Raw genomic sequence first — 18,339 nt, forward strand, 5'->3', positions numbered from 1 at the left:
TCATAGCCGCCGATGTTTTCGACATCTATTGCGTCCTTGAGCCTTGTTAGCCCAAGAGCTCATTACCGTGAATTTTCCGTCATCTTGCCTTCTGGTATACTTACTTTCTAAATTTACTCTTTTTCCATGGGTAACACACAATTGAATGATATACTACAGTAAACCTATTTGTTACCACATTCACTAGCCCTATGGCTGCAGCTCTCTGCGGTAACCTAGTTCGGTTCAGAAACCAAATGCAGTCGGAAAATTTATTGCGGCAGCAGTGACACTGTATTTGGACACTCCAGGGGCACTTCTGCCATCATCGTCGCCGTCGCGGTGATGTTCCGTTTAAAGTTCGAGGGCGATAACGTCGTCGCCGCGCGCCGTATGGTGTATGTGCAAGTGAAAGCGTCCGAGGGTGAGGCGACGATGGCGGCTCAATATCCAGCAGGCAAGGAAGGTAAGCGGGGAGGAAGCGCCCCTTCTTCCGTCGCGCGCAAGGCACCTTGGGGAGGGGAGGGAGGGTGAGGGCGTTCTACTCGGGCGGCTGCTGTGTGTGGCGCGGCCGCGCGGGCCTTATCTTGAAAGCGATCTGCAGTGAGTACAGAGTCTAGGTTCGCCGCGGGCTCAAAGCTTCGTGTGCGCTGCGTTTTCGCCGCCTGCTTCGCGTTGAAACGAGAGGCAGCACGAAAGCTAATTCGCTTGCTGCTGCTGCCGTGCTTCCTCCCTGCAGCGTTTTGACACCGAGCTTCCGCGGTCGTCGAGTGAGATGTGTTCCTATTCGCTTCTGCGCGCTTGACACCATGCTTGTTAATTTAGTTACTAAGCGAATGTTTACAAGTTCGCACGGCCTATAAGACTACTATCCTTACTTTGTATAGATGTCTACTAATTTGCTATCGCAATCGATGCTTCGTCTTTCGGGCTAAACTGCGACTTTTTTTTTAGAGCGCAGCTCTTTGGCGTCCGTTCCTGGGTTTCGCGTCGTCGTCGGCGTTGTCGTCGGCCTCGTAACCAGCTCCGCCCCCCTTTCATCCCCCCAGCGCTAGCAGCGACCGACTGATACCGCTGGATGCCGCTGACGCCGCTAGAGAGTCAAGATAACGTGACTGCATAGAACACCGTCGCCGCCATGCAGAAAGAGGAGGAAAGGGTCCCCCCCCCCCCTGTTCTTGTGTGGCGGATAGGGTGCTCTTCAGTTGCCGACGCGCCGGTTATTTCACGTAGGCCCCGGCACGTCGACGAATACGTGACCACCTTCCCACGGCTAGACCTGGTTCTTAGCGCTGCGGAAGCGAGGGTATCATATTGTTTGTGTCGGCATCGGCGGCGTTGTCCCTGAAACCAACTCCGCAGCTGGGGTTGACTCACTATCGGCGTCAGCGGCATCAGTCAGTCGCTGCTATCTCTTCCCTCCTCCCTTTATCGTGTTGTCCGCTTGCTGCGCGCGCTTCTGCCCCCATCGTTTGCCGCTGGGTGTACACGCCGCCCCCCTCCCCCCTCTTCCTGCGAGTCTCCGGTTGTCAAAGCGCCGGCTCGAACTTAATTCCTTTCTTCGCTCCTCCTCCAATGCAACCCCTGTGCGGTGGCGATCAGAGAGCCAGATCGGTGGGACGTCGTGCACTTCCTGCAACTCGCATTAACCGTCCATCGATCCACACCGATGTTAGTAGTGGGGGACTTTAATGTTGACATAAAGACAAACAGCAATTTCCTAACACTTATGCGGGAGAACATCCCGTTCCTCTCGCTCGTAACGCGTCCCACGGCTGTGACAACCTCGCGAGGCACTTGTATAGATCTCGTCTTTGAGAATCAAGCATTGGTGTACCAAGTCGAACATATATCAGTCTATTTCTCCGACCACAAAGCTTCCTTCATGACTGTCAAGAACTGTTAGTGGAGTCTTTGTTAAAGGAATACGTGTGAAAAATAAACAAAAAAATTCTGTGATAGCGCATACATGTGTTGCTCGATTTCTTTGCCTCAATCTATCGAAAAGGTGAAACAGCTTATTTGCTGCGCTCAAATTTCGCATTAGGAAGTAACGTAATCGTCGGTAATTTTTTTTCATTTCTCGCTCTTGCAGGAAGATCGTGTGTTTCGGTGTTCGCCATGCGGGGTGGGGAGGGGAGCTGCGGTTCTCCGGACGGATCGGCCTCGCGCCGGCTGTCCCGATGGACGCTGCTGCTGCGCCAGCGGTCGTCGCAGTCCGGTAGCTCCGAGTCTGAGACGCCGCCCCGTCGCTGCTCCATAGTGTCCGGAGCCAGCGGACACACATCGGGTGAGTACTGAACGTGCGATTTCCCCCCCACAATTACGGCAAAATATCAGAGTAAGACAGAGAGCTTGCTCTCTCGTTATTGCCTGTCGTTGGGGCAGTATCTTAACCAATATGAACCAACTCACCCGACGCCAACTTTTATTGAAAGGCCCCTCACCAGGTCACATAGCGAATTCTGGCCATACACTGGTAGTTATTACGCGTTTCTAGGGATCGTTTTACCGCAATAATTTTTCAAATTGGTTTAATAACAGCCGAAATAGAAGTATTGCAGTGCGGTGAACCCACGATTTCGGGAGCCGAGCGCGACCGCCAACCTAGCGCCCTCCCCACTTGCCCTCGTCTAGCCTCCGCGAATACACTCGGAGGCATAGACGCGGGCTTTCTCGTGCACTCGCGAAAGCCCGCGAATTCACGCAAAGTGCCTCGCACTTTGCGTGCCGAAACACTGTCATGTAGCACGTATTCTGCAACAGAACGCTTTATCGGGAGTTTTTCACGTCGCTCTACAATTTTCTCATTGACACTTTTCGTTTAATTATAATATTTGAGAAGTTGATTAATTAATTAAGACTAGTTATCTAATTAGGCGTAATGAAAAAATAATCTGACTATCTCCAAGCAACGGCAAACAACATTGCCCTTGTTCTGTCCAACTATGTGGCATTTCTCGCTAAAGTAAGCTGAGACACCCTGTATATAGAGAAAGGTATGGCATATTCAGATGTAAGATTGAGGTTTGCCTCTCTACGTCGTACCTATATATATATATATATATATATATATATATATATATATATATATATATATATATATATATATATATATATATATATATATATATATAGACGACGAACAGGCTTGTAAAGGTGCCGCGCCTGGTTTTAGATTTTCAGTCGGATGAAGTGACACTATTACGAAAGAAAAAAAGAACATAATGAAAACAGTTTGGACACGTAGATGACTGTTTCAATATTATTTCAGGAAGTCGTCGACGGAAAAAAAGAAAAGGTTGCTTAATACCAAAGAAAATCAAAGTCAAGTATTCTTTTTTTTCTGAACCTTTCTCCCCCGAAAGCGCCACCGCCGACGTCATCGCGATGCGACATAATTTCCCTGTATTTTCGCGCATTATGGCTATTGTTGGTGATGAAGAAGGTCAGAAAAGTGGAGGGGTATAGCGTTCTCACTCACTTCCTCACGCAATTTATTAGATTACCCTTAATGAGCCGTAACGTGCAACCACTGCCAAATTACGCCAAAATCTGTCGAGTCACGGATAACTTTTGCGCAAGATTCAAACGCCAGACTTCTTGAGCTTTGGGCTAGGTAGCGCGTATTTATTGTTAATAGAGAGAGAAAAACACAGTGGGTGTTAGCCCGTGTAGACCGGCTGGCTACTCTGTGCCCGGCAAGGGGGTAAAGAGAATTCGAGCAATTTTTGTGAAAATGTAGCGCTAAAGCAACGTGACGCAGCAGAAAAGATGCAGATACACAAGCGCTTTCGTCTGCGTGTCTTTAAAGCAGTGTCCCGCGTTTTAGCGCTGCATTTTGCAAGGATTTAAGGAGCCGTCGAGGCGCGCGTTTCGTGTGTTTGCGTACTTTTTTTTTTTTAAGCCAAAGCTTTACTGGCCGCGAACTTGCGATTTCGCCGTGGCCGTGCTTCGAGGAGGCACATGACGTCACACCGCGTTCCTCGTCGTTGCGTTCGCCTCCGCTCGCTTCGCCAGCTGCGTCGCATGCCTGATAACATGACGGAGGATTGAAAAGGAGAGCTCGCGTGCGCCGCAACCACAGTTGAGGTGGCAGTATGGACGGCGACAATTCTGATAAGCAGGAGGAGGCCTGGAATCGACATCGGAACGAGTTGAAGAGGAAACGAATCGCCCAGGAAACAGACGAACAGCGCACCGAACGACTGGCTAAACGCCCCAACATAGCTAGACAACCAGACTAACCTGAACTTGCAATCAAGATTGACCAAGGCTAACCATGCCTTAGCTTTCGCTACGTATATCCTAGCATAGCCGAGCTAAGCCACTGCCAATTTTCGCATATCGTGGTTTAAGTGCCTGCGGCAATGCTGATATTTATCTTTAGTGTTCCTATGTAGATGCTCTAACAGTTCTCTATATCACCAGCAGCAATTATCTCATCAAACGTGAATTACTAATCATTTCTCTCTCACTTCAGGCGTCTGCGGGAGCGAGGCAGTCCAGCTGGTGGCGTACACGAGGCGAAGCAGCCTGGTCTTGCTCTCCGCCATGGCGGACGGTGCCGGCGTTCAGGTGGGATGCCGTGTTCACGCGCTTACAACCAGCTGCTGCGCGCGATATGCGTGGCAAGTGATAATGTTGAAGAGTCAGTTAGGTTAGATGAAAAGGACGGTCAGCTAGAATACCCTGTAAACACGCAATTTAAAGGTAGCCGGCGCTATTGGCCTGAAATAACGGCAACACCTGTCCTAGCTTTGGACGTTTCGGACACTTTTCGTCAGGACTGAACTAAGCATTCATCGGAGTAAAATTTACGCGGAACCGTAGGTATCGGAGCCAGACGCCGTGTTGATAGCGTGTGTAAGACATTGCTTTCTGCCGAAGTTCAGTACCTATTGTCCCTCTAAAGTTTGAATAAAATTGATGCTACATTCTAACCTGGCTAAATGCTGCCAAAACATTCGAGCTCGCACAGCTTTTGTGATTACTTGAGGTAAATACCGCTGGTTGTCTTACAGTTACGAAGGTTTGCTCTTTTATATATATTGCCCTGTTGAGAGGGTACCTTGAAACTAATGGATAATTGAACTTTTATTACTGAAATGAAAGTAAAAGAAACGATGAGTCACCTTGCAATCGCTGCTGCAACTTCTTTAAACAGAGCAGCAGTAAAAAAGAAACAGTAATATAATATAAGGAGAAAAGGCTCAAGTTCAGAAAATAACTCGGGAGGTAAGCTCGGATGCCTAAACGAGGTCCCGATGCATAGTCCGAGTCCGATACAGATGTAACAATCGCCCACAAGTGTTTAAACGACGCGGATCTGACAGAAAACCTACGTTTGTGCCCTGTTATGGCACGACGCTTCTAATTTGGGTAACAGAAGCTGCAACACACTGAAACTTTGAATTCGAAACTATGCACCCAGGCTTCGCGGGAGTACAGCATCTTCTGAGATCCTGTGTCATATAAAAGTTTTGTTGAATTAATGAACGAACGATGAATAACAACAGCATTATGAGGCAAGCCGTAGTGGGGGACTCCGGGTTCGTTTCGCCCACTAGGGGTCCTTTTAACGTGCACCCAAAATAACTTCACGAGCGTTTTTTGTTTGCCTTTCACCTCCATCGAAATGCCACCGCGCGACCGCTATCGAACCCGCTACCTCGTGCTCTGCTGGACAGCACCATAGCCACAAAGCTACCGCGGTGAGCATGAACCTTTGTTGCCGACTGTACATGTCGAAGGCGAGAAAAAAACAAAGGGAGTTACCTCGAATGACCACTTTCGGGAAAGCACACGATCACATTCGTGAGATTTCGCAAGATTTGACACTCGACAGCGCTCCTCCCTCAGTGCCAAGCATGCCTTGACACTGTGACTCCGACAATTTCGGCGTCGATTCACGCTAGATCTCGCGAAAGTCATCGCTCGAGAATACCGCCCCACGCATCTGCTATACACGGAGCCCCCAAGAATCTGAAGAGTCATACTATACAACGTTGTCATGTGGCCAGGCTCTTAGGGGGTCACGTGTACCAACGTCCAGGCTGCAAATAGTTACAGCATCTTAGCGCAAAATGTGGGACAGACACAAACAAAATACAGTCAAAGGCGAGGGCTTGTGCTGTCGCGTCACTGCGCAAAAAAAGAAACAAAAAAGAAACAAAAAGAAGAAAAGAATAACAATACACCTAAAATTCGCGCGTGCCCAAGAGCGGCATTCATAAAATAAAAAACGGGAGCGTGCAGGCTAGTGGACGATTCTCGATGACAATCATTATTATTATTATTATTATTAATTATTATTATTATTATTATTATTGTTATTATTATTGTTGTTGTTGTTGTTGTACAATGTCAAAATGTACACATGTACAGAGAGGGAAATGAAGGAGAAAGCAAGCTTGCAACTGCTACTGAAAGCGTAATACGCCAGCCTACATACACTGCAAATTTCCTTCTTCCCTCTCCTCTTCCAATCCCCTTTCCCCCTTCCGCAGTGCAGGGTAGCCTACTGAGCTCAGCCTGGTTAACCTCCCCACCTTTCCCTTATGGCTTATCTCGCACTCTCTCCACACACACACACACACACACACACACACACACACACACACACACACACACACACACACACACACACACACACACACACACACACACACACACACACACACACACACACACACACACACACACACACACACACACACACACACACACACACACACACACACACACACGCACACGCACACACACACACACAGGAAAGAAAAAAACGCTCATGGTCAAGCACTAAGTTCGCTATAGGATGCAGGACCAACCAGCCCTGCAGCTAATCCTGAACGGAAGCGGCAAAGTGCCTCGTCTCTTTCGTCGTGTTCTTCCCTATTCGATGATGTCCAGGGCATTGCCAGTGCCGTCGACGCACCGGACGGCGCCGAGGCGACGGAAGCCGCGGCGGCAGGCGGCGCCCCGGCGAGCGAACGCGGTGACGGCGCGCCTTTCGAGCACTTCCTGGAGGAAGCGCGCCTGCGCTGCGCCAGCGCCACCGAGGAGCAGCTGGCCGATTTCGTCAAGAGGAACCGGGACAGCTTCGCGCGTTTGCTGCGCATCGAGTCCTGTCGGTTGCACGGTGCGACCGCCGGCATGGGCGCCGGGGGCGCCCCTGCAGCGGCCTCCTCGTCGGGAGGGGGTCCCAACAGCGACCGCGACTCTGGGGTCTTCACGGAGCCCGAGGGAGCGGCCGCCAACGGCGTCGCCGGCGGCCCCGCCGCGTCGTCGAGCGAGGGCGACCTCAGGGAGGCCCTCGCAAGGACTCCCGAACCGGACGCCCTCTCCATGGGCTCGGCGGACTTGCGCGCGCTCCTCAGGACTTGTCCGTTCTGGGACAGGTGAGTGAGTGAGTGAGTGGATGGGTGCGTTGAATGAGTGAGTGAGTGATTGCTGGTATGTTATTCAGGTGTGGTTCGGGTTTGCTACCCTAAATGGGGCTGGGTGAAAACGTTTTACAGAGATAGGAAATGAGCGGAAGAGAGAAGCCTGCGATTGTTAGAGGTATGCAGAGAAAGGTACTCCTTTACCCAAGGTTGCATCATTCGGTGTGGCATGAGAGTTCACGAGGAAATGAGATCCGGGACCTGAAGGCTCGGGCTGGTCGTTTGCGGTGGTCTAGGCACATAGAGAGACAAGCCATGGCGCTCCTCTCTTCGCCCGAGTCTTTAACAACGTGGTGGACTTGCCTCTTCTCGCGTTCCCGAAAACGTGGGGACCCGGACGTGATCTACGTTTTGCACCACCTTCGTAACCTGCTCATCGTCACTCGGATCCAGTTGATCCTTTCCTGCTAACTACGATCCACTGCGGTCAATGATGCTACTAATGCCTACAGTGTATGACGCTTCGCACAGTTGACCGCTTACGCGGGCGCCGTACTCGTTCCTTTTCATCCCAGGACCAGCGGTGCTTTCCTGAGCGACGCTGTGTCCGAGCCCCAGCTGAGGCCCAAACCCCCACGTCCATTCTCCGAGTTCCCGACGCCGCTGCAGGCCACTGCGTGCAGCGCGACGAGCGCGTTCGGCGGCATTCCCAGCCGAATGAGTTCCTCGTTCCATTTCACCACCACGAGGACGCACTTCGAATACTGCGGGGAGACCAACACATTCAGGTGAGTCATGTCCCACTGCTGAATGAGCCCAGCTTACTCCGGGCTGCTGTGTTGCTTTGCGAACGATTATTGTCAATCGATACAGGAAGTTACATTCACGCTGGTTGCTTAAGCTTTTCTTGTGTCGGTAGGGCCTCGTTAGTGTCGTTAGTGCTGGTTGCTTAAGCTTTTCTTGTGTCGTTAGATGTGCGCTCAGACGGCTTTTTACTTGTGATGATAAGTTATAATTCGGGTTTATCTGGGGTTCGTGGCATTTTTTCTGAAGCCTGTTGCGGGCCATATGTGTAATCACCCTCTCCTCCCTCCAAAAAAAGGTGAAGTTGGGGAAAATAAGAACCGTTGCCGTACAGCGAGTGGTTTACACGTTAAAATAAAATTGGGCACAAACCATCAGAGATTGAGTTGCAGTCAAGCGATAGCTTCCCGGTAGGCCTGCTTAAATATGCTGCTGAGAACACACATCGATTAGCTCTATTATACTCGTGGACAACTTTCTGTGGCTATGAAGGACGCGTGGTTGCTGCACACGTGTTACCTAGCCAGCGTCCTGCAGCGTTTCACAGTGCTTTCGGTTGCTCGGAACAGACACTAAATCGATGCAGCTTCCACGTGCAACGGTTTCCCGTTGCCCCACACGCGGAAGGGCGAAGTCGCAAAATGAGTAAGCGTTTACACTCAGTGGTATGTTCTGTCATATTTAACTGTTGTTAGTAAGGTGTTCATGTTTCTTGTTCCCTAGCCTAAACTAACGCAGACTAAAACGCGGGACTCTCTCGAGAAGCGCTCTCACTTGAGCCCGCCTTGCCTCCATAGCTTTCCTTTCAGAGCTACACAAAGTTTTCCGCGTGTGTAGTTCCTGCGATGAGGTGTGTAGGCGCTGGGACGTTGCACTGCCTCCAGGATCGTCTTGCGTTACAAAACACGGTTGAAAATAAAATGGCCCACCGAGTGACAACCTTCGAGCACACTGTCTCTGAGATCGGCGTAGTTTACGCGGTCAGAGAGCCATACGTGTTAGGCTTTGAGTAGAGCCAAGGGAGGCTTCGGTTTAAGAACTTTGGGTTCATAAGTTGGCCCGTCGTTACCCGATAAGTTACTGTGTGGGAGTTTACTGCTACTTGCACAAATCCCTCACTATCCCCTACGGTAACTAGCAGTGGCAATTGTTTACCTGCTACAACGTTTAATGCGAAGCATTTTTCTCCGAGTTAAATCATTTTTTGGCAGCCGAGCTTATCTCAGCCTCTTCGTGGGTTGGTCGCGGCAATAGTGCAGTCTAAAATTTATTGCCAGCCGGATGACCAGCGCAAGCTGGTCTACCGAGACAAGAGGAAGTCCCGGCACCAAGGCTTCTTGGACTAAGGGAGGCCTTCTCCCGTAGGACTACAACAACAAGGATTACGTAACCGTTCGGTACACAACTGTTACATTACTCATACAACCGCCTTCAACAAATCGTGATTGCTTCGCACACGTAGACGTCAAGTACAGTTGAGTATCTCCGTTTTACAGCGGAGCTCTTATAAGCTACGCTCTGGTGATTTGTGTGCGTAGGCAAGAAAGATGGCGACCACACCAGAGCTAAAAGAGCTGAAGCATAAAGCAAAAGCGTATCGCACCGCCATCGGCACAAAAGAGAGTAGCGGTAGGCTTTGTGCAGCCATATAGTAGTGTACCAAATAGTCTTGTGATAAAAAAAATATCGCAATAAAAAAAGTAAAACCGGAATAAACACTGTTTAGTATGGATTGCGGTTCGACGTCACGGGATCTATAGGCAAGCCACGTAAGCTTATCTCAGTTCCTTTCGACTCGTGCACGGATTAAAGCCAAGCCTCTCGTTCAGGCCGCTCAATGTCGCGACTTCAAGGTCATGTCCAATTGGGATTTCAACATAGACGTGTCTCGGCCTCACGGAAAGTGGTTCGTGGCGTTTCTCTTGGCAAAGATCGGCATTCAATGTTACACAACCATGAGTACGCCCACGACGCGTCATCGGTCGTGTATAGACCTCACATTGGCCAAGAACCTTTCCAGTGTCGCCACAGAGCCACTGACCGTATATCATAGCGACCATAAAGCGATAGTCACCTCGGCGACCAAATAAAAAAGTCCAGAAAGGCAAATAAAAGAAGGTTTAATAAAGAACATTGAGTAGGCAATTTAACAAAACAACAAAAAACTCGTGAAAAAAACTAAATTCATTCTGATGTGTCGTTTATTTTCAATCAACATATTTATTATCAACATATTTATCACCACATATACAGCGGCGCTGGTGATCCAGCTTCACAAAGCGGAATGGCTCTGATTTCTTTCTTTTTTTTTTTTACCGTGGGTAACTGTGTACCCACGGGTAACACGCCTCGAGCAAGCATAGTCTATAGTTCGTCACGTACAGATAGAGAAGCAAAGTAGATGGAACGTCGTTCGCGTCGCCCTTCAGGTTCCGGAACCAGGAGGTGAGCGCGAGCCTTGAGAGCAGCTACGAGAGCTTGTCCGAGAGCGAGGACGAGGAGGAGTCCCCGGATGACGGCGAGCACCACCGCTTGGCCGCGACGACAGCGGCTCGCAGTCCCACCGTGCAGTCAGAGGTGAGCCCACAATGGAGGACACACTTACAAGGCACTGTACGGTGCTTAGGGGGTTCGAATTTCATTTCCTACAAAGGACCGGTATTCATCACGCATAAACATTTTTTTTTCTTCAGAGCCGTAGTTTTGAAATCATAGTAACAACAAGGTATAAATTGCTGACGTTGAGAAATGTCATACCATGAAGTGGCCGAGTGTTCTGGCGCTCGCAGACATAGTTTCGAAATAAAGAGAATGCGTCTTTGCCGGTTCCATTCCAATGCAGGTATGTTATCCCTTCGTCGCGTCGGTAACTCAACTCACGGATTGTTCCTCCGCACTGATGGATGTCACCTTTTGTTTTATTACGTAAATCTCAAATTTATTGAGCGTTTAAGGCAGCGCCTTTATATAGCCGGTCGAATTTTAACCCAAGAGCTTTTCAGAACTATTTGTAATCTGCCTTCCCAACGAATATCTTCGCCAACAAGGTTTGCAGACGCCTATTCTTGTAAGTACATTGGCGTGCGGACTGCTTTGACAATACAGGCCGCCTAAGCGAATGTGAGGATTGAAAGGCGCGATAAGCCATGCCTGCCTGCCCGCCCCACAATGCACTCGGGGTCTGTTACACTTGACAGTCGCTGGTATGGTGGCGTCAACGATCCTTAACCACCTCCTTGACGGCGCGGGTCACGTGACGGCCACGCGAGAACGTGAACCGAAGCTACCTGCTCTTCGGGGCTTTACGATACTAGAATGCGTAATTAGGATTATTTAGCATGGCGTAACCGTATTACTGTCACCGTTCCAACTTCGCGCACTCTGCCTGACTTGCACAGCTCCTACAACCGTTAGCTGGCAGGTGCAAGTTGGCAGTGGCTGACGCTGGCGTCCCGCTACACTCGTGCCGTGTGGTGACCCGTAAGATGATGATGATCGCGTTCGTAACTTCGGAAAACGAATAAACCATAAATGAGCCCCGAAGTGACTGACTGATGACCATAGGCGCACGCGCTTGCGTCTGTGCTACAAGCCCGCAGGGTCGGCGGCGGGTCGTGTGGCGGAGGAGCTGCTCAGCACGGAGCGGACGTACGTCGACGTGCTCCGGCTGCTGGACCAGAGGCTGGCCTTCCGGCTGGACCAGGAGAACCGCGCCCACTCCATGGTGCCGCAGACCACGGTGGCCGCCATCTTCGCGCCGCTCAAGCCACTCTTCCGGCTTCACCACGACTTCCTGTTGCCCAGGCTACAGGAGAGGCTGGACGCCTGGTGAGTGGGCGGGGCTCGTCCGCCATTTTGGATCCGTCTCGACGAGCTGCGACTTGTCGGGCGCTCTTAAGAGGAAGCTTTAGCTCGGGCCCAACTTCGACGCGGCCTATTCAGATACATGTAAAAACGCAAAAACGTTTTTCTGAGATAACCCCTGGACCGATTTTAATGAAATTTGTTGCATTTGAGAGAGAAAGTTAAATCCTAGTGACTGTTGGAAGCGGAATTTTGATTTAGGGCTTGAATTTTGTTAAAAAGATTTTCAAAACTTCAGAAGTTTGAAAAAAATAGAAGCGCGAAGTTTACTAACTAATAGCTCTGCATCAAAAACAGATATCGCGATTCTGTAAACGGCACCCATTAGACCATTCAAAGCGGACAAATTTGATATGTCATTTCACATCTTACGTGAATTTCTTACGTTATTTATGAGGGTTTTGCAAAAGTTGTAATAACGCATTGACACATTTTTTGAGGTTCATGTATAACGTATCAATTTTGTCCGCTTTAGATGTGCTATCAGATACAATTCACAAAATTTCGATATCATTTTTTCTTGCTTGGTTACGGAGTTGTAAACTTGATAGTCTCGTTTTCTGAAAATTTGAGATTTTTGCTAATTTTTTATTAAAAAATGACAACCTAAATCGAAAATTCGAAACCAACAGTCACTAGATTTTAAGTTTTTCTTTTAAATGCAGCAAACCCCGTCAAATTTCGTGCAGTGGTTGCCGAGAAAAACGGATTCTCCTTTTACATGTATTTAGATAGGAGCACCCGAGCTAAAGCTTCCTCTTAAGCCGCCGCGCCCAATTTTCCTTTCCCCGTGGAAGAAGACGAAAACATGTATTTGCGCCAATGCATTGTTCCACACGCATCACAGGCTACAACAACAACAACAACAACAACAACAACAACAACAACAACAACATTGTTCCCTATGGAGTTTAGAGTTACGTTTTTCTCGATATGAAAGAGTGAAGCGGCTGTCATTTTTCCACCGTTGACAAATGGCTGGGCTCAATGCATAGGATTGATTCGGAAACTTGTGGCTGCGTAAGTTTATTTTGTGGTTGAGCACCAAGAGACCACAAGTTAGACGACCTTACAGAGAACTTGGGGCTAAAAAAATGTCAGACGAAGCGCTTGAGTATCGCGAGCCGTAGTTGCGGGAAGGTCGCCTTGTGAGGTAGTGCACAGAGAAACTCAACCAACCTATTTTAGTTCATTGTTCGTATTATGTTCGGCACGTTCTATGCTACAATGTGCTCTAGGCCTAGGCTTTCGTTATGAAGAAAAACTTAGTCTACTTGCCCGTTGATGCGCCGCTTCATAACGTGCAAGCTAAGTTCATAGGTGATTGCCAAGGTGCTGAGGCTACTAAAAGAGCAGAGCAAATCAGTATGCTTGGGATCGGGCTGGAACGGCTGTAGCAGGCTGTAGGGGCTAGAAGTTTGCATTATAAGTGCTACCGTGGTAGAAGCTAATTACGCCGGTACCATCACTGGTACCAGTGTAATTAGTTTCCTGTACTACTAACTAGGTTCTTCTGGGTAATTAGCTTCTACGTCAATACCGTCAATGCCTCGCGGCAGCTCTTATAGATCGATAATTTCTTGCATTCTTAGTAGCTTCAACATACGTATCGCTACTTGCTTCCTCAGGTTAAACTTTCATAGCTTTTGACGTTTGGATGGTCGGTCTTAGTCTACATAAGAGTTGCCGCAATACCAACCTCGCCTTTGATCTGCACTCGTGATTATGGCGGCACCGTTGCATTTTTTAAAAGATTGAATGGTATATGCGATCACCTTTGGCCTCGTGGCGTATTCCTTGCGCCCGAATGTGCTCAGTGGATCTTCTCTGTCTCATTATCATCTTTCTATTCTCTCCTCCTCCAGCATTGTGTGCAGCCAATGGGAAGCTTTTTCGTTTAACTTCCCTACTTTTCTCGCATTGTAATATCCCCCGCTAAATTTCACATACCCAACATCTGGTCGTTGGGGTTTAAGATAGCGTAAACGAGAATGGGGGACCTCGATCGCCACACTATGAGACGCAGCAGGCTGAAGCGAGAGGCCTCGCTCGTGATCTGCGCAGGGACCGTGAACCCCGCATCGGGGACGTGATGAAGGACTTTGCCCCCTTCCTCAAAATGTACGCCGAGTACGTGAAGAACTTCGACCAGTCCGTCCAGCTGCTGGCCTCCTGCTACGCCAAGCACCCGCGCTTCGCGGCCGTCGTTGACGAGATTCACGTGAGTGCGCACGGTATAGACCGTTTCATCGGGCGAGGAGGATAGGGCGCGCGGAGAGCCTTTCCTCCTCTCTGGCTTGGGCGATCCGGCGCGGCGCTGCTTGAAAGTATTGCTGCCGCGTGCTGCGGAACGATTTTGGAATGTTTTAGATCGTACTTTGTGAAATTTATGCCATGTCCGTTCATATAAGGTCGTCAGGGAAGCCTTTCGGTGCGTCGGTAACCACAGTAGGCGGAAATATCTCTTGGGGGTGCAAGAATGTGACGCGTTTTACCAGCCGCGGTGTACGCACATTATCAGTCGCGGTGTGTGTATGTGTTGTGAACTATTTTGCTTATATCGGTTTTAATTCAACATAGAAAACCGGTGTCTCTGTATTAGCAACATGAAATCGTAAATCTGCTCACTATCGAATCGCTTGGTGTAGGGAGTAAAACATAAAGCATAAGAGCGCATGCTCGTGCACGGCCAACCTAAGGCAACCACGAAACATCAAAGCGGCCGGCGCTATCAAATATTTGTGATGCACCGGCATCGTTCTCGCGCATTTCAAGTCTAGTAGTCTTCAAATTACCATATGTCTACGCTAGCCTTCCTGCATGAGGCCGATGGCGCTGCTCAACACAGCGATCACTGCGGTTGGTGAACCAGCACGATACATATGTAAGCTGTGCGCTTCGGCATCGCCTTTTTGGCCTGCATACAGCTATAATATATGAGAGGGATCGCATAAAAAGAATGCGATGCCTATTTTTGAGGACAAAATTTCCGTAATACGTGCGAGTTCGTCGTAGAGAACGGAACGAACACAACCGAAAAAACAATTCCGTTATCATCATCTTTCTCGAAAAAGCAAGAGAACACCGGCTAACGCCGCAACAGGACCTCGCATTGTCACGCCGCACAACGTTTATAAATATATAACCGCTGATGCCGTATGCTTGGACCATGCGGTATATAGAACAAAGATATATATGTAATCCAGCACCTAGCACTGCTTAGGAGGCTCGCGCAGTTCGTAAACAGTCCATTTGCTGGACAAGCTTAATTCAGACTGTAAGGTATGCTGCTATTACTTGCCAAAACTATTTTATTCAGGGGCGGAAACCTCATCCATCGAACCAAGTAGCCACGCGATGTAACCTGCAGCGAACAGTTTGAACGCTTGTCAAAGTATAACATCACAGCTCCTATCGTAGCAGAACGGTACCCACGCTGTTACGATCGTCGCGTATGTTTAATGGCTCCTAAACCGCAGCTTATAAATAGAGGATAATACTGCAATAAGGTCACATTAATGATTGGAACATTCAGAAATACACAATTGATCTCCGAGGCTGATTGTAGGCTCAAATATGCGCGCACACATCGCGCTGCGTGTTCCGTCCACCTCAACGCCAGCAGAAATTCCGGCCATGACGCCTTAAACCACTTCAGCACGTCTTACAGAACCGTTTACCGCGTAGAATATGCGCGCCATACTAAACAAACCGCACGACCGCGAAAACAAGCGCCAGAACCTGCCGCCGAGCGTATACCTGCCATGCAAAAGACCGCTTTCACCCAAGCCAGTATGGCGCTGCTCATAGGCGGCGCCACTGCGTTCACAATATGGCGGCGCCTACGAAAAGGTCTATACTGACGCCGTGTTGGGAGAGTTCCATACGCGTTCCCGATGTCCCGTGTTTCAGTTGCCGCCACGTGTAGTTTCTCTTGGGAGTTCCTCACAGCGGTTTCTAAGCGCGCTTTTCCATAGCTATTTCTTATGAATGCGCCGCCTGATCATAAAGGGTTCACGGTGGCTTTCATGAGCGAGAGAGAGAGAGAGAGAGAGAGAGAGAGAAAGGGAGATGTAACATATTATTCTGAGAAAAGCAGAGGAGTCGGTGGGAAGTGCTTTGTCTCTGGCCCGCTACTTTACTTAAAGTAAGGAAAAGAAGAGAGAGGAAGTGCGGATGACGACGATAGTGTACAGTGAACGGTGTACACGGATGATATACACGCATGTTCAGCGCACGTACATTTCCCAGGCGTCTGTCATGCAGCACTAGAGCCTGCTGTGAGGCCGCACTGTGCTAAAAAAAATGTCAGGAGCGCTCTTGTTGCTCGCGGTGCACTTTGACTGCCTATTCCGTGGACCGGGTTTCTTTCTCCGACGGTTTCCTTGTGCAACCTGCATGTGGACCGCGGTGATAATCTGTACAACATTACAGCGGTAAAATAACTGACCTCCTTCAAGTCACCGTCCCCCCTCCCCCCCCCCCCCCCACCCCTTCCTTGGCCCTCCGTGCTCTGTCAGTCTTTTGTCTGAAAGTGCAGTGCAACTTCTCCGTATAAAGATCATCAGGCTACTCGCATAAATTCCATTCTTTGTGGTCAGGTAGATAACCAAATTTAACTTTCATTTTTTTGTTTGTTTCCGTGCACCGAAAACTCTCCCGTTCGGTTGTACGTCAAGGGGTGCCGGTCGCTCTCACTTTTCCTCCCCATTTACACTTATATCTGCACATGCCTGTTTTTTTTCTCTCATTTTTTTTTTCCGCAACATTTTGCGTCTCTTTGCTCCGTAGGCGACGCCGGAGTGCAAAAGCCTCACAGTGCAGCACCACATGCTCACACCTGTACAGCGAGTGCCCCGGTATCAACTGCTGCTCAAAGGTACGTGCACAGCGCGTTCTCAATGGTCTCGCGGATCGTATTGGGTTCTGCACGTTCTAAGCTATAACGTGTTCTGCGCCTAGGTTTTTGATCTGCAGAAACTCAGTCTACTTGCTGATCTTGCTTAGAGGCGTCATGTCTTTTTTCTTTTCGATTCTGTCCTCGATTGGAGAGCTATCAGAAAGAGAATTTCTATGCGAAATAAGTTAACACGAAGAATGACGTGCGCTTTTGCTGTAGCTAATATGTATGCCTCGGAAATGATAAAATATGCGCTCTCTCTTCTATTTCCTAGAGTACCTGAAGAAACTGCCAGATGGCTCACCCGACAAAGACGACACGGAAAGTAAGTGAACGGAACTAGATACGTGGTTCTGATGCCAAATAGCTGTATTGTGAAGTTCTGAAATGTGCTGTAAGTCTGGAGATACTAAAAAAAGGAAAGAGAGAGACAAAAGGAGTTGTTGTATACGTTGAATTAACGTTGAATTCTTATTGAATTCACGTTGAATTTGTCAAAAGGAGTCTCGTTGTAACCACGAATGCTAATTGACTATACTACAATATAATGGAATATCCTGACATTAATGCAGGTAGCGGTGCTTTCTTTGGAATAGCTGTGCCATCGTTGCCTCCTTTGCTTTCTTCTAGGAGCTTTGGAGCTGGTGTCTAAGGCAGCCGACCACGCCAACCAGGCGATGAAAAAGATTGTAAGCGGGCTCTTGTTTATTATAACCGGTGTCTCTTGCTTATTATAACCGGTGTCTCTTCGTAGCATGGTCTACGCAACACGCGATCGTCCTTCTGCGTACATTTCTCTGTCATTGCAGCCATTTAGGCTGCGTTCTGCATTCCAAGACTATTTGAGTTTCCTTTCACCTCGACGCCGTTTTAGAAACTCATTATTGCAGAATTTCGTAGCGGGACAGTTCTCGTTCTTTTTCCCCGCTAATGTTGCTGTTAGGCTGCAGCTGTAATATCTTACGAGGAACGAAATAAAATAAATAAGAAATCTCAGGAAGTGACAGTATTTTCCGAAACCCTCGGTATTGCCTTGCAAGGACTAGAAGGGATTGATGCAGGAACCCGAGGACGTTGCACATTCGGCAAGTCGGAGCTGTAGGGCTCAGTGAAAGGTGACGTAGCTCTGACGCGTATAACTCTGGCTTCTTTATTTCAATGTTCTGCCTCAGTGAGAAACGTGGCCACGTAGCTCCACGCTACAAGGACGATCTATATCAGCGTTTCGCGCTAGTTCAGAGCATGCGTGTACGTTCAGGAGTTCTGGTGTGCTGAATGGCGAACGACAGCGATGCCCACACAGTCACTCCGATAGTCCACGTTCCAGTAGTTCGCAGAGCTGGAATTGTCTTGTGCCTCTGGTTCGTTGCCTGGGATCTAGGGCAAAAAAAAAAAAAAAAGAAAACA

General features: G+C 48.9%; 1 protein-coding gene across 1 annotated transcript in view; it reads left to right on the forward strand.

Moving 5' to 3' along the window:
* Nucleotides 1–18,339, forward strand: part of LOC126528134 (FYVE, RhoGEF and PH domain-containing protein 2-like) — an 80,515-nt gene that overhangs the window by 41,354 nt on the left and 20,822 nt on the right. The window contains exons 2-11 of the mRNA XM_050175993.3: nt 2,075–2,269; nt 4,463–4,557; nt 6,892–7,379; nt 7,940–8,152; nt 10,598–10,745; nt 11,761–11,996; nt 14,097–14,253; nt 16,824–16,911; nt 17,207–17,257; nt 17,563–17,621. Of these exons, the coding sequence (XP_050031950.1) occupies nt 2,101–2,269; nt 4,463–4,557; nt 6,892–7,379; nt 7,940–8,152; nt 10,598–10,745; nt 11,761–11,996; nt 14,097–14,253; nt 16,824–16,911; nt 17,207–17,257; nt 17,563–17,621 (1,704 nt within the window). The 5' untranslated portion in view covers nt 2,075–2,100. The remainder of the gene's footprint in view (nt 1–2,074; nt 2,270–4,462; nt 4,558–6,891; nt 7,380–7,939; nt 8,153–10,597; nt 10,746–11,760; nt 11,997–14,096; nt 14,254–16,823; nt 16,912–17,206; nt 17,258–17,562; nt 17,622–18,339) is intronic.

Source organism: Dermacentor andersoni, chromosome 9 (assembly GCF_023375885.2).
Source record: "Dermacentor andersoni chromosome 9, qqDerAnde1_hic_scaffold, whole genome shotgun sequence".
NCBI classification, from domain to species: Eukaryota; Metazoa; Arthropoda; class Arachnida; order Ixodida; family Ixodidae; genus Dermacentor; species Dermacentor andersoni.